We start from the raw sequence: 15,577 nt of genomic DNA, 5'->3' as shown, positions 1-15,577 counted from the left end.
CCAAAAAGGTTGCAAACCACTTTCATGTAAAATCTTAACCTGCAAAGTCAATAATAACAATAAATTCAATCAGAAATGCACAGTAAGTTTGAAAGGGGCTATCATAGCAGTTTGCAACTATGTACCATATTTATAGTTTTTAGATCAATAATCAAACAGTGAAATTAAAAGAACTGCTGAAACTGGGTCTAAGTTTTAAGCCCATGGGTGAAAAAGTGTCGGGTCATTTTTGTGACTTTTGTGGCTTCATTTGTGGGTCTAAAAATGTCAGGCCATTTTTAGAGCAAAGCACTGGACGCATTGCCACTGTACAGGAACTGAAGGTAAGCCACACTGTTACAGTCCAAGCTTGTGTATCAACGACTAAACAAGATCCAGCGTTGTGTTCAGGGCCCAAAGAAAATTAAAATCAAGGTTTGTGTTATGCTTTTGTGGAGAGATAATTAAAAACAAAACAATATAGAAAATGCCCTAATGATTGTCTGAGTCACAGCAAACTTACCACTGAATCCTGCAGACACCATGGAAATCCTATAGGATTATAAAGGCATTGTGGTTTTTGGTCGGGGTAACCAGGAACGGGAAGTCCAATTTTATCCCCGGACAGCTTGTGTGAGTCACGTCTGTGGTCCTTGTTGACGGTACTTCTGGCTGTGACTAAACTCCTCAGTGGGCCCTTGAGGCGAAAATGTCATTATTTTGTTTGTTATTATTGTGTAGCACAGTTGTGGTGATTAGAGCTGTTCCATAAACGCATCCTGTTCCTTTTCCCACGGACTGTTTTTTTTATGAAGACAGAAATGACACAGATACGGTAGCTTCATATTAAGGATATTACAGCACATTGCTCCTTGGAGACAAGTGATAAGTTGGGGAGAAAAGCTCATAATGGCAGCAGCTGTTTCATATATGTGACAGGAGAGACATCTGGTGGACAAAATAATGCTGGGATTGAAGACATGAAGCTGGAACTGAACACAGAACGACAGTTATGAGCAAAAAAAAGACATCAGGAAGTTATTTATCTGATTATTAACTGCTGTACGTGTAAAAATAACAATTATATCTGCAAAACCAATCATTCAGTTCACCAAATTAGGAAATAATTCATGTTAAATGGGCCACGCATGAACAAATATATGTTCATTTTGTTCGTTGAAAAGTCATGCTGCAGTCAATTAACCCCCAGGCCTGTACACCTATTTTAGTTAGAGAAATTCAACTTATTTAACAGTCAATTAATAAAGGTTATGGTTTTTTATTTCTGAATTAGTTCATTTGCTTATTTTAAGCAGAGAAAATGGCCACAGAGCTGTGCTGTATACTTCCAACAGTGTGTTGAATGTATTGTTTCATGTGTAGAGAGTTAATAAAGGTGTATAATATATATATTAAAAAAAAAAAAAATCTTCATGGCAGTAAACGTTTCACACATGTGACACGAGAGACACCTAGTGGACAAAATATTCCTGGAACTAAAACTGATGATTGGCACAGTGTGAACAGATTTGGAGTGGGAGATAAACAGAGTGTATTTGCATAAATTAAGAAAATTATTAAAAATTGGCAAACTAAAATGAAACCACACAATAGCTCAACCACAGCCTGCAACCATCTTATTTTTGCCCCTCTTTATTGCAAGTTATTAAGATTGTAAGATATTTCTACTTTGTGTTAAGTTTGTGTCGTTTGTTTCAGTTGTTATTTATCCCAATGCTTGGTTTATTCTATCTCATGGAAGACGTTAAGAGTAAGTGTTTGTTATTAAATCAAACATTCAAGCAGCATACAGCGTGACATTTCCAGGAAGTGTGGAAATATCTGTTATGTCACGTTGTTTTGCAAAACAGTTTGACACAAGAGATGTTGACAAACCGCCCAGCAGCACATTAAAATAAGCTCCACCTTCACCAGCTGCAACATTAAAGTGTACACATTACTGCGTCACTAATTATAATTCAATAATATGATGGGCGTTGCTCTGAAACAGGCCTTTCTGTAAAAGCCACATTCTGAATGCAGGACTTCTACTCAGAACAGAGTATTTCTGCACATTGATATCGCTGCTTTTACTGAAGTCAAATATCTGAGTTCTGCTTTTTGGTATTCCTGGACCTCAGCCTGTTTCTGATGATGTATGGTTTGTGTTTTCCAGTAAAAGCTCACAACAGGAAAAGCCATTTTAGGATCTTTATATGTTGTTACTGTATCATATTGCATCATATCATCCTCTGTTATTTGATACCTCTAGTTTCTAGTTAACTTTGCAGATTAAGACAAATAGCACAAAATCTAATACACAAATTATATTGTTATGGATCCTTTGTTGATCCCTTAGTGGAATTCAGAAGCTATGCAGCTGCACATATAGTCAAAAATTATCTTCATCTGTAGCATCTGCAACATTGAAGTTCTGTAAACATGAATGCATCACTAATTATAATCCAGCCATATAATGAACATAGATTATTCTGAAATGAGACATTCTGCATAATGAGTACTTTTACTTTATATCTTTTCAAATTTTGAATGCAGAATAAGAAGTAAAGGTCTAGAGTACTTCTTCCACTGCTGCATCAATGAAAGGTTTAATGTTATAAATATAAGATGTGTTCTGTTGCTTTTCGCACTTTACTTTTAACTTTATCTGCTTTCCACGCATAAACAAATATGCACGCTCTAAAAAGCAGTATGGGTTGTGGTGCACCTTTAAATCTTTGCACAGAATGGACTTCCGCATGTGAAGTCCCGCCCAGCTCAACTTAACGCTGCTGCTGTCTGATCAGCGGGTCTTGTGACTCCGCTGTCTGTCGTCAACATGATCACTACTACACTGAAGTGCACTGTCCTGCTCCTGGTCCTGGGCTTGGGTCGGGGGCTGCTGTACAACGGCATCGATGAAGTCGAGGAGGAGGAGGCGGCCGAGCGCGTCGCTGAGGCTTCCAGGTTCGGCTCTCTGTGGCCTCTGCCGCAGAAAGTGCAGATCTCTCAGGTTTCATTCAAGCTGACCAGCGCCAGCTTCAAAATAGTTGACGCCAAGCAGTCTTCCGCCGGGCCGAGCTGCAGCCTCCTGCAAGACGCGTACAGGAGGTAAGAAGCTGCGCTTCACCCGCTTCGAGTTTTCTTTCAGTTTATGTTTTTATCTGTTATGAGAAAACAGAACGCCGTGATGCGTTCAGGGACCAGCAGGACAAACAGGCTTCTCCTCTCTGACTCTCTCTCAACAGGTATTACGAATACATGTTTGGCAACGCTAAAAGGCAGCAGCTGAACAAAGGCAGGCGGTCAGGCCCCTCCGAGCTAACAGAGCTGCAGGTGTGGATCACATCACCTGACTCCGACTGTGACGGTTACCCCGGTGTGACTTCTGACGAGTCATGTGAGTCTCTTCCTTCTTGTTATCACATTGAATCGCGGTATTTATTATGCTGCGTCTGCGCAGTGGTTAAGTGTGCCATTTACTCAAGTACTGCAATCAAGTTCACATTTGTTGTTGCACTTGTTGTTTACTTGAGTGTTTCCATTTAATGCAAAACATGATCATCTTATAAAATAAAAACCAGTTGTAAATAAAGCATGTACTTTGTTGACAAGGGCTTGTAATCAAGTTTTTTTTAATGCAGTATTGCTGCTTTTAATTGGGTACATGATCTGAATACTTCTTCCACAAAATAAAAGATGCACACTGTAATCTGCAGATGATTCATTATAATATTCCTCCATTGCAATTCCAGATGGCTTTGGGGTTTGAGGTCCAACTCACAAAAAAACACATTCAACTTCATAATGTAGAGCAGTGCAAAGTAAACTATGAAGTACGCTTCAGTGCAATTCTGAGGTGCCACTTTATACGTCTACTCCACCACATTCAGAGGGAAATATTGTTCTAAACTTTAATTTAAAATCAGTTTGAGGCAAAGAGGCATCAAATATCTCTTAAAACCCAGCAAAGATGAGAGAAAAAGGCAGAAGAATGAATCCAAATCTGTGCGGCAGGACTTTTTTCTTTAGGATTAACACAGTTAATAGAGACTAAATGTTTAAAGCCACCCTGAGTGCTTAAGACCCCCACTTTAGCACCATAATACCCACCTGGTAAGCTTTAACCACACTAATTGACCATGCATATGCAATGCACAACTGTTTGTGTCCACAGATGAGCTGTCCGTGGATCAGCCGTATGCAGTCCTGAAAGCACCGAAGGTCTGGGGAGCTCTGCATGGTAAGATTTTTCTGCCCTTCGTTGCACCGCTTCAAAACCAGCACAGCACAGAGATCACAATTTCAAACATTACAATTCCTCAGAGCCTGTGATCATGTCTTTTTAAAAGCTTGTTTTGTTGAACCAGTGGTCAAGAACCCAAAACTTCTTAGTTTACAATGCTATAAAATATGCGGTGATATAAAGTAATAGTTCAATATTTTGTGAGATACACTTATTTTAGTTAGATGAGAAAATCAACACCACTCTTGTCTGCCTGTTTACTTATAAAGCTACAGGCAGGAGATGATTAGTTTAGCTTAGATTAGCTTAGCATAAAGTTACATGTTCTTGTCCAGTGACTTTTGCGTGTCTCCGTTAGTTGCCTGGCAACCCAATGATGCAAGCAAGATGAGGCTGGCTGTTTTTCCCTGTTTCCAGTGTTTATGCTAAGCTAAGCTAACGTCTCCTGGCTGTAGCTGCACATTCAACAGACGGACGTGAGAGTGGTATTGATCTTCTCGTTTAACTCTCAGAGAGAAGGCAGATAAGACTATTTCTCAAAATGTCAAACTGTTACTTTAAATATTTTTATAAGCTCTTGCTGAATATTTTCTGTCAGTCATATAGTTTTAATCACTTCAGCTCTGGACTTTGGAAGCTGAGAATAGCTGAAATTGCAGTTGTTTTTTTTTATCTCAGTCTGATGTTGTGTCACACTGAGGTGCAAACTGGCCTTCGCTCCCTGAAAACTAAATTTACACTCTGTGTTTGTCACTGTGGAACTTTGCTCACAAAGGGAAAGAATGTGAAATTTATTTCCATCATTTTAGGTCTGGAAACTTTCAGCCAGTTGGTGTATGAAGATGAATATGGAACTGTAAGCGAACGATGATTTTTTTTTTTTCATAATTTTTATCGACAATGAGGAGGTTTTGTTGGATGAGTGAAGCTGATTTAACTGTATCTTTTCAGAAAAGCATCAATTCAACAACAATCAGTGATTTCCCCAGATTTGCACATAGAGGCATCTTGCTGGACAGCTCTCGGCATTTCCTGCCCATCAAAGTCATCTTGGCTAATCTGGTGCGTCAGTAAGACCTTCTTATTTTGTGTTCTCATTTTGAATTTTATTTACTATTTAATTGATTTTTCCCCCCTTTGTTGATTCATACAGGAAACAATGGCGATGAACAAAATTAATGTTTTCCACTGGCACATCGTGGATGATCAATCCTTCCCTTACCTGAGCCGAACGTTCCCACAGCTGAGCCAGCAGGTCAGTGAGACTTGTTATTAGTGTTTTTGTATTGGGACGTTGTCTTTGCCACAGTCCACCAGAGGAGCTCATGCAGTGTTTTTATCTTGTTCACAGGGGGCTTACCACCCATACACACATGTGTATACTCCCGCTGATGTGAAGATGGTGATTGAGTTTGCCCGTCTGAGAGGCATTCGTGTTATCCCGGAGTTCGACACTCCAGGACACACGCAGTCTTGGGGCAAAGGTGAGTTTTTCTTTTTCAATATTTTTTTTCCTCTCAAAAACTCACTGGAAGCACTCAGCAAGGATATTCTGAAAACAACAAAGCATGAAGAATGCATATCCACACGTCTCAGGCCAGACGGATCTGCTCACGCCCTGCTACTCTGGCTCCAAACAATCTGGCACCTTCGGACCAGTGAACCCCATCCTGAACACCACCTATGACTTCATGAACCAGTTCTTCAAGGAGGTCAGCACTGTGTTCCCCGATGCCTACGTTCACCTGGGAGGTGATGAGGTGGACTTCACCTGCTGGTGAGACTGTGTACACAGTGTCAAAAAACTTCTCTCAGCATTAAAGATTGGGCAGCAGGTGATGCTGACTGCTGTTTTTTTGCCCTGCAGGAAGTCTAACCCGGACATCCAGAAGTTCATGGATCAGCAAGGCTTCGGACAAGACTACAGCAAACTGGAATCATTTTATATCCAAAGGTGTGTTGCTCATTTTATACGAAATCAGGTTGCTTGTTATCTATTTCTTATAAAAACATTAAGATGTTTTGCATTTTTTGATCTGACAGACTCTTGGAAATCGTCACCACTACCAGGAAGGGCTACATAATCTGGCAGGAGGTCTTCGACAATGGTGTGAAGGTAACCAAAGAGAGATAGCGTGTAATGCTGTAATAACAAAAGTTATTTCCATGTTAGAGTTAAAGGCATACTATGCAGGATTTGTCGGTTGCTGTTTTCAAACACACCATTCAAAGTGGGGCCCTCTTCCCCGGCTCCGCTAGCGAGAGAGCAGTGGTGGGTCGAGCGGGGTAGGGAGTGAATGAAGAGAGGGAGCAGGGGGTTAACAAGAACAAAGCAATGAATCAGAGTCATAAATTGTTTATTTGTGATTGTTTCATGGCGGGTAGGTCCTAAAGTGCAAATAAACACGGCCACAACCCTGCGGGAAGGAACTGCATTGCGGTGTGGATGCAGCTGAAGTGAACGCTTCGTCCTGTCCTCTGTCGCCTCTCTGATATGGGTGGGTGGGGGGTTGCCATGTATTATAAACTGATGACACAGTCACATTGTGGGGACTCGCCTTCCGTTTGGGGACAAAATGCAAGTCCCCGTAGTGTAAATCATTCCATTTTAGGGTGGAGACTTGGGTTTGGGTTTAGGTTAGGGTTAGGGTTAGACAAGTAGTGGTTATGGCTATGGTCAGGAAATGACCATAGCCATAACCAAGTCTTCAGGAAATGAATGTAAGTCTATGTAATGTCCCCCAAAATGAAGAACATTGATTACACTTTCACTGAATGTAAGTTGGAGACAGCGATGTAACTTGGTTGCAATGTTTTTAGGTTCCAGCAAACAGACCGACCTGACTCTATACACCGTTTTTTAGAAAAATCCTGCCTAGTATACCTTTAAGAATGTACAACTTCTATATACTAACTTTATCACCATTTATAGCTCATTTCTGATCTTGTTTTTCATTCTGTGTTATTAAAGGAATAGTTTGACATCTTGGAAATAAACTTTTGCTTTCTTGTTGATTTGTGATGAAAAGATCAACACCACCCCCATGTCTGAGTGCTAAATATGACGCTGTTGCCAGCAGGTGGTTAGCTTAGCTTTGCTTAACATGAAGAATTGAAATTAAGTAAACTGCTAGCCTGGCTCTGCCCAAAGGTAATAAAATACACCTCCCAGCGTCTCCTAAAGGTCTGTAACTAACTCAGTATGTCTCATTTGTTTTATCATAATAGCATGTTGTTTGAAGGGGGGAGTTAATGCAGCTAGCCTAGTCTTGTCATTGAGAGGTTGCCAGGCATCTAGCAGAGAAACCTGGAAGTCACCATCACTGGGAGGTGGATTTTGTTGTCGTTTCTCCCGTTTCAGTTTCCCCGAGTCTTTATGCTAAGCTAAGCTAACTGGTTGCTAATGGTAGCTTCATATTTAGCATCCAGACATGAAAGTGGTATCAATCTTTTAATCTAAGTCGCAGCTAGAAAGCGAAGAAACATATTTCTCAAAATGTCAAACTATTTCTTTAACCAAAACCGACCACTCGTATAGTATGTAAGTACAGCAGCGTGATCTGTAACTGTTCCAGCTAAAGGATGACACAGTTGTACATGTGTGGATCGGCGGCGGGTCTAATGAGGAGATGAGCAAGGTGACAGCAGCAGGGTACACCACCATCCTCTCCGCCCCATGGTACCTAGATTACATTAGCTACGCACAGGACTGGCAGAAGTACTACAAGGTTGAGCCACTCAGCTTCAACGGTCAGTTTTCATAAAAAATGGCTTCCTATGTCCAATCAAATGATTTGGTGGAGATGATGTAGGCCTGGTTTCCTGAGGCACAAAAGAATTCTGGATTTTGTTCAACAGGCTTACACTTGAAAACTGCACAGTTGTGACAGAGTCAGAGATGGTCAACATGGGGCCGTGTGGTTGGTGGTTGAAAATGTTTCATGGATTGATGTAGTTCACCACAATGGAGGACCAATCCTGGTGTACTTGAAGCAAAGAACCAATAAACTAAATACTGAAATAAAAGGAGAGGTGAATCTGGCATAGCAAAAGGTTTGGACATCAAACTTTTTTTGATTTCCAAACACTTCCTGAAAATGTTGCCATGCAGATTATGTTCTACAGAAAAGAATATATGCAGAAGTCAAAACACAAAATGGCTTAAATGGACTTGAAACAAAAGAAGGCTCGGACATTTTCGTCTTCATTCCACCCCCATTTTTCCTCTCTCATCTTGCTGATACTGACACATGTATGTGTGTGTGTGTGCTGTGTAGCTGAAACCAGACACACTTATCCACGTTTGGAAAGGAAACCAGCAGCAATACCAGAACGAGATGGCAAATGTTACAGCATCAGGGTACCAGACCCTGCTGTCCACTCCCTGGTACCTGAACCGTATCTCCTACGGCCAGGACTGGCAGGGCCATTACAAGGCCGACCCACAGGATTTCAAGGGTTTGTGTCTTTAAGATTGATTTACATCGCAAGACTTGGAAGTTTACCTCGTTTATATGATTCAGTTTTACTGTTCCGCTGTTGGCCTGACTCAGATTTTATCATCTGAAATGTCACTCCTGTGCAAATATGTGTAAGCCTGTTGAATGAACACAGGGAAAATGCCTTAATATTTAACTGTAATTCAATTAAATCAAACCTTTTATAGAATTTATCACTCTGGTCCAGTGGAGTTTTGGATTCCCTGGACGCTGCTTGGGCTGAGCTCATCAAATATCACATTTTAAAACAGGAACTGAAGAACAAAAGAAGCTTGTGATTGGTGGAGAAGCCTGTTTGTGGGGAGAATATGTGGACGCCACCAACCTGACACCCAGACTCTGGTATGGCTTGTGTGATTTCGCCATAAACTGTTGAAATAAATGTATTTTGACACATCACATGACAGTAGACTGATTTTCTGCTCTTCGATCACTCGCAGGCCTCGTGCCAGTGCTGTGGCAGAGCGGCTGTGGAGCGCCAAGGATGTGACGGACATCAACGATGCCTTTAACAGACTGTCTGCACACCGCTGTCGTATGGTGGAGTAAGTATCTGAAGTCTCTGCATGCTATTAATTTGCATTTACATTAATCTCCAAATGCTTTAATATCATAGAGAGACACTCCTGTTCAAACGGTTGCTAATTTAATATAAAACATTCTGTATAAAGCACATTCATCATCCAGACTATCTTTCTATTTAAGGCGCGGAATCCCAGCTGAGCCGCTGTTTTCCAGCTACTGTCCCCGTGAATACAGGGGTATATGAAAGCGACTGAGAGGCTGGAGGTGGGAGCGAGAAAGGGACGAAAATCCACGCACTATGAACTCCATGCTTGTATTTTAAACTGAGAAATCAAATCACTGCCTTTCTAGAGACAGATCATCCTTTTTAAATCTGCAGATGAGCAGAACTCTTGATCACACCTAATGTCAACCACCCTGACTTTATGAATGCACTCTTTGTTTTTTATGAATGTTTGTATAATTGTGAATAAAATGTTTACATTTTAGATGCTAGTCTGGTGTTTCATATTTAAAAAAAAAAAAAATAAGGGTATGAAATTCATGCCTACAGATTATTTATTATTAACAACACGGTGCATTGTTTGTATTGTCTCCCTGCAGTGGGAATTCATGCTGTAAGTAGCATTTTATTTAGGCTACTTTTCAGTAGTGAAGTCTTTACTGTAAATCCTAGAAAAGTCTTTTTGGATATTATTAGCCATGCCTCTGTCTCAGAAGGCTGTTGGTCCCATTGCTGAACAGTCACACAGTGTTGAGAATAGTGGATCACAGCAGACCGGACATCCTTTTAAGGAGGACGTTCTGGTCCTGGGGGTTCATGGCCTCATAGGTGTCCAGCTCCAGAGAGAAGGTGGCGTTGCCTGACGTCAGCGTTCTCAGGATGGTGGAGTAACCCTTCAGAAGAAAAACGGGATGAGTACTTAATCACTGTCAGGGCAACCTATTAAAACCAAAAACTACAGACACGTTTGAATTGGGTGACACCTCACCATCATCTCAGCCAGTGGCGCAGTTGCTAGCAGCACTTTGTTGTCATGACGACTCTGGATATCTCGGACGGTTCCTCGTCTTTGGGCTAAATCCCCCAGCACGGAGCCAAGGTACTCCTCCCTGACAGTCACCTCCAGTGACATCACCGGCTCCAGGACCTGACCTCCTGCTTGCCTCAGGGCCTGCATCCAAAGAAGCACAACTGTGGCTTAGCTATTGATAATCCTGTAGTTTGCAGTTATCACAAGGGAAGCCATGGTGGTTTACCTTCAGCATGCAGCGGGACACGCAGGCGGACACCATGGCAGGAGATGTTCCAGGTTGCATGTTGACGCTCTGAATCAGTGTGGATACACCCAGTAAAGGATAACCTAGCAACGGACCTGAAGGTGGAAGCAGGGATTGAAGACATTTAGCGGGCTTGGCTACCTCTTACATAACACCATCTGAAAATACAAAAAGGGCTGCAAGAGAAGAAATGAGCTTAGGTCAATGCTACCTTGAAGATACGAGCAGTGTACTCCGTTCTCCAGCGCCTCCTTCATTTCTGCTGGTAGCTGCGCCCCCAGTTCCTCTGTGACCGCAAATTGACACGAACCACCCGAAGAGAAGATGTCCACAGGTCTGACGGCCAGCTCCACTGTCACAACATGTCGCCTCTCGCCAACAGCACGGTCCAGCGTATCTGCATTATAAGACAAGCAGGAAAACTCATGCAGAAGAAGTATTTCTCCCTGAGCCATAACCTGGCTGACCAGTTGAGAAAAGTGTGTACCTGTAGCAGAGGCCTCATGGAGAATTGTCTCCCTGTAAGCCACCTGCAGAGGTCCAAGGTGAGTCTCAATGCCATACTCTCTTCTGATTCGATCGTGGATGATCTCGATGTGCAGCTCTCCCATTCCACACAAAATGGTCTGAGGAAGGAGAGTGACATTTACTCATTGCGGCAGATGCTCTGACTAAAGGAAAAGCTGGCTGATCCAATGAAGCTATTACCTGGCCAGAATCAGGGTCGACCCTGACTTTAAGACTGGGGTCTTCTCTCTGGAGGCAGTTGAGTGCATTCTCAAGATCTTTTTTGGGGAGAAAAAAAGGAGTGGCTACAAGCTTGCTGGAGCATGTGTAGCAATACTTTAATCACTGTCACTGACCAGCCTGTTTGGCCATGGTTGGCGGTTCTATGGTGCAGAAGAAGACTGGATCAGGGACCTCCACGCCTGAAAGGACCATGGTGGCATGCTCCCCACTCTTCTTCCCTACCCCGCTGTCTTTTTGGGCTCGGCGAGCTGCAGCTGCTGCTGAAGCCTTTGATGAAACGATGGTGTCCCCTGTGATGGTCTTAAGTGAAAGTGGATAACTTAAGTAACCTGTGTGAGGCGGAAATCTTCAAAACAGCAAATAATGACTGTGAGGTATGAATGTATAATGCTCTACCTGCTTCAGTCCGACAGTCAGAGCGATGTTTCCCGCTGTCATGGAGGAGATTTCTACATGCTGATCAGCGAACGGCACCAGCAGCCTGCTCATCCTCTCACTGTGCACAACATGATACAATAAATACAAGTTCTGACATTTTATACCAAAGGTTTCAGTTCAAACTGATTGGTAGGTCAGGGGTAGATCAGGATTGCGTGGTTGTAATGGGAACTACGCACGTGCTGTTCCTGTTAATGTTGTGGATGGCAGTCTGTGGTTTGAGAGTACCGGAGTAAATCCTAAGAAATACCAGAGGACCACGCTGCTTGTCATGGAGAACCTTGAAGGCCAGAGCACACAAGTCGTCCTTGTACCACCGCCTGTAGTTTGGTATGACAACAATGAACAAATGTGAATAGAAACATATTTTCATAATGGCGTGGCATATTCATTGAAGGACTATTCCTGCATGATTTGAGTTTTGGCTCATTTTTATCCATCATCCATCCATTTAATGTACATTGTGACAGTCTACTTGTGTGCAATGCAATGGAGGATATTTGTAAATCAGTTTTGATCAAGTTCTCAGGCTCATTGAGACCCGTGAAATTCAATGTGACAAGGAAAACCTCGAATTAAATCAGTATAGACGAGAGGCAGGAAAACATATTCTACAACGTTGTATTAAAGGAAACTGACCAGCTCATCTTAAAGAGTGCAAAAAAGACACACACGTCTTAATCCTTACTCACTTCCTGTCTGGAATAAAACTCCAGTTTAGAACTACTACGATCTTCTAAACTAGGAGAGCTTCATGCAGTAGCTGTAAAAGATTAAAACAACCAACATAATCTGATAAAAGCACTGAAAAACAGGATTGGAATGCAGAATCTGGATAAGAACTCAAATCATGCTGGAATCATGCTTTAACTCACTGCCATAACAGTTCTGGTCTGAGTCTGTGATAGGTTGAGGAATTTACTCACACCAGGTCATGGTGCCGTTCACTGGGGGCAGGCAGGTAGGCGGTGATGGCATCTAAAAGAGGCTGAACACCTTTGTTTTTCAAAGAGCTCCCACAGAGTACTGGGACGCCTTTACGGGCCAGTGTCACCCGCCGCACAGCTTCCTGTAGCTGAGGACATATCTGCACTATTATCTCTGTATTCACAAGTAACAGCGCTGCTTTATTATACTGTGGTACCATGCAACACATCACTCACCTTTATGGAGGGAATGGCATCAAAATTCTCACTAAAATCAGTCAGCAGCAACTCAGCAAACTCATCATCCAGATCAGCAATCTGTGATTGAAAACAGAAATATAAACTGGAGAAGAATTCTGGGAAATCTTCACATTTTCTCAATATTTAAATTGTCAACGCTGCTGTTAAAGTGATGTCGTGTACCTGCTCTATTAAGGCCGCCCTGGCCTCTTTGACCTCCTGCAGGAGTTCTGGCGCATCCGACTGCTCGAGGGGTTTGCTTTCAAACATTCGTCCATCATTTTCCAAAGAGCTTAGATTCCACATCAGCTTCTGGTTGGTTAACAAGTCTACGACACCTGAGAAGCTTTTGCCACTGCCGACAGGAATCTGTGAAACAGGATGGCTCTCTGTGAGACAACCAATGTCATGGTAACGTACTTCCATTAAGTTTTTAGACAGACTTTCTTTGTTTCATGACTGAGTTATTACAAGTTTTACAATAATAAAAATACATTTTCACTCATCTGTCTTCTCATCAATAAGCCTGTTTATTGCATCTTTGTTGTAAATCTACAGCTGATGCAGAACTGATTTCAGTCATTACAAAGTAATGTCTTTTATTGCATGTTACCCTTCATCAAAAGAAGGCCTACCTGCAGGAGGACTGGGTTGGCTTTCAACTTCTGTCTTATGCTCTCGATAGAAAAACTTAGGCTGTGAGAAAAAATGACAGAGTTAAATTTCGAACAATAAGAACAAAACTTGAATATGGTCGACTGCTCAGTCACTCACCTTGCTGCAGGCTTATCCATCTTATTCAGGAAGCAAACACAGGGAACGTGGTGCTTCTCTGCTTGTCTCCACACGGTCAGAGTTTGAGCCTGTTGGTGTTTCCAAGGCAACAGAAGCGACTGTGTTCAGCGTGCACGCCATTGTAAAACACAACAAATGTCAAAATGAGACGAGGAGCAGCTTAAAAGCAGAGTTCTAACCTCAACGCCAGCAGAGGCATCAAACACAGCAACGGCCCCATCAAGCACCCGAAGTGCCCGCTCTACCTCGAGAGTGAAGTCAACGTGCCCTGTAGTCACACACACACACACACACAGAGTCATATATGGGTGGCTGCTCCTTCTCATTATTGGAATGTTTTACTCTCACAAAGATGCCATTTCTACCTGGGGTGTCAATAAGGTTTATTCTATAACTTTTCCAATCAAATATGACTGCTGCCGACTGTATGGTGATGCCACGCTCCCTCTCCTGAGCCATAAAATCTGTGACTGTGTCCCCATCGTCCACATCTGAAAGCAACCAAGTAACAGAAATAAATTAAAGACACAGGAACAAGCAGGTAATCAGAATTAAAAAGGTCCACATCCTGTTTTTTAACCATTTTACAGACCTCCTAGTGCTCTCGTATAGCCAGAGTAATAAAGCATCCTTTCTGTGGTTGTTGTCTTTCCTGCATCAATGTGGGCCATAATGCCAATGTTTCGGATCCTGCAGATACAGTGCACAAGTTAGCACAGAGCCTGGAGCCCAGCTGGATGTAAAGAGCAGAGACTGCAGGATACAGTTACTTACTTGGATATATCAGGACTGACGACAGCCCGCAATGATTTGACATCATCTATGACAGGAAACATGAAGCACATTACTGATGATCTGACTGAAACAGTGATGATGATGTATAATAAGTTTCTAGTGCTGATTATGTTATCCACACATCACAAGTTACAACAGCCCAATGTGTAGTTGAAACACCCCAAAGACCTATACGCTGAGTTCCAGATTTCATTCTTAACCTTGCAAATAAATTCAATGTAGTAGCTGTTCTGGAGCTTTTAATCATTTCATATGATATTCATTAGCAGATGTGCTTCACATCACTGATATGATCTGAAACATTTGTCAAATTTAACCAGCAAATGTCTAGTTTTTACTTCATAAAAGACTAAACTCAGTAATTGATGACAAAGCTAGAATCCTGCTTGACGAATAAACAAACTAATGCATTTCATAATCATAAACGCATCTAGTAATGAAATCGACGCACCTTGGAGGAAGCTGTAATGTCTTTTTACATGACAGCTCACTCTGCATTTGCAGCACTGCAGGCCAGCAGTGAATAAATACCTTCCCTGTCAATGACAACGAACCTGTTATTAATCCAACATGATATTAATATAATGTATTAATGACAGCACTTGGTTTGGCAGGTTATATCTTACCCGAATCATCCTCTTTTGGGGCCGAAAGGCTCTAACGGGAAACTTTAATGACTGTATATCTTCCCACCTTTTCCCCAAGAAGCAGTCTTAGGTTTAAACTAACCACTGTGAAGCAACATTGCGGTCAAAAGAAGAAGATGTCAGCCCACTTGTGATGGCTACAACATAACAAGAAAAGAAGAAGAAGACAGAAGAAAAACAGGGAGACTTCTCGCTATATTCAGCGACTAAATTCTAATTCTACCCCAGACTAAATAATCAAAACGTCCTACAAGATAACATAGCGCTCACTATCATCTGTCAGGCTTTCATAAGGTCCAACTCCAAAATACATCCCTGGGAACAAGCCCGTGTGTCTTAATTTTCCGGACACGAACACAAAATTGGTCCCGTCATTGTCAACAACTGCAAAATTGTTTAATATACGTACATTAAGTTTTTCAATAATATTTACCTAAATTCAACAAAGAAGTGTAA

The 15,577-nt window shown here is 42.0% G+C and overlaps 2 protein-coding genes across 3 annotated transcripts; one reads left to right on the top strand and one right to left on the bottom strand.

Moving 5' to 3' along the window:
• Window positions 1-2,755: 2,755 nt before the first annotated feature.
• Window positions 2,756-9,737, top strand: hexb (hexosaminidase B (beta polypeptide)). Of its 2 annotated transcripts, none has more exons than XM_041959806.1 (14): window positions 2,756-3,090; window positions 3,228-3,379; window positions 4,157-4,222; window positions 5,035-5,081; window positions 5,177-5,287; window positions 5,379-5,480; window positions 5,577-5,709; window positions 5,822-6,002; window positions 6,093-6,179; window positions 6,269-6,341; window positions 8,503-8,683; window positions 8,976-9,066; window positions 9,165-9,269; window positions 9,430-9,737. In XM_041959806.1, the coding sequence occupies exons 1-14, from the start codon at window positions 2,819-2,821 to the stop codon at window positions 9,491-9,493; spliced, it is 1,665 nt and encodes a 554-aa protein (XP_041815740.1). In that variant the 5' UTR covers window positions 2,756-2,818; the 3' UTR covers window positions 9,494-9,737. The 2 variants fall into 2 exon arrangements, with proteins under 2 accessions (XP_041815740.1, XP_041815742.1); XM_041959808.1 differs by lacking the exon at window positions 8,503-8,683 and adding an exon at window positions 7,801-7,975 and having other exon boundaries at window positions 2,757-3,090.
• A 75-nt stretch (window positions 9,738-9,812) lies between these two features.
• gfm2 (GTP dependent ribosome recycling factor mitochondrial 2) lies at window positions 9,813-15,390 on the bottom strand. The gene is made up of 20 exons (XM_041960167.1): window positions 15,101-15,390; window positions 14,926-15,010; window positions 14,454-14,499; window positions 14,272-14,369; window positions 14,045-14,170; window positions 13,859-13,947; window positions 13,659-13,747; window positions 13,520-13,580; window positions 13,068-13,253; window positions 12,882-12,962; window positions 12,645-12,793; window positions 11,898-12,038; window positions 11,677-11,776; window positions 11,394-11,580; window positions 11,239-11,315; window positions 11,018-11,156; window positions 10,742-10,927; window positions 10,510-10,625; window positions 10,242-10,424; window positions 9,813-10,146 (listed from the first exon to the last, which is right to left on the bottom strand). The coding sequence occupies exons 1-20, from the start codon at window positions 15,107-15,109 to the stop codon at window positions 10,018-10,020; spliced, it is 2,277 nt and encodes a 758-aa protein (XP_041816101.1). The 5' UTR covers window positions 15,110-15,390; the 3' UTR covers window positions 9,813-10,017.
• Between the last annotated feature and the right edge of the window lie 187 nt (window positions 15,391-15,577).

The sequence above is a fragment of the Chelmon rostratus genome, chromosome 19 (genome assembly GCF_017976325.1).
Source record: "Chelmon rostratus isolate fCheRos1 chromosome 19, fCheRos1.pri, whole genome shotgun sequence".
In the NCBI taxonomy this organism is placed as follows: Eukaryota; Metazoa; Chordata; class Actinopteri; order Chaetodontiformes; family Chaetodontidae; genus Chelmon; species Chelmon rostratus.
Note: the sequence above shows the minus strand (reverse complement) of the source record. Positions and strands in the feature narration are given on the sequence as shown.

Bases quoted from the DNA above. Each gene is read 5' to 3' on its own strand.
- hexb (XM_041959806.1), top strand. From the start codon at position 2,819: ATGATCACTACTACACTGAAGTGCACTGTCCTGCTCCTGGTCCTGGGC. The intron at 4,223-5,034 runs GTAAGATTTTTC...CCATCATTTTAG, and splicing joins GGTCTGGGGAGCTCTGCATG to GTCTGGAAACTTTCAGCCAG. The intron at 6,180-6,268 runs GTGTGTTGCTCA...TTGATCTGACAG, and splicing joins GAATCATTTTATATCCAAAG to ACTCTTGGAAATCGTCACCA.
- gfm2 (XM_041960167.1), bottom strand. The intron at 13,748-13,858 runs GTTAGAACTCTG...AAACACCAACAG, and splicing joins ATGCCTCTGCTGGCGTTGAG to GCTCAAACTCTGACCGTGTG. The intron at 11,777-11,897 runs GTGCGTAGTTCC...TGTTGTGCACAG, and splicing joins AACATTAACAGGAACAGCAC to TGAGAGGATGAGCAGGCTGC.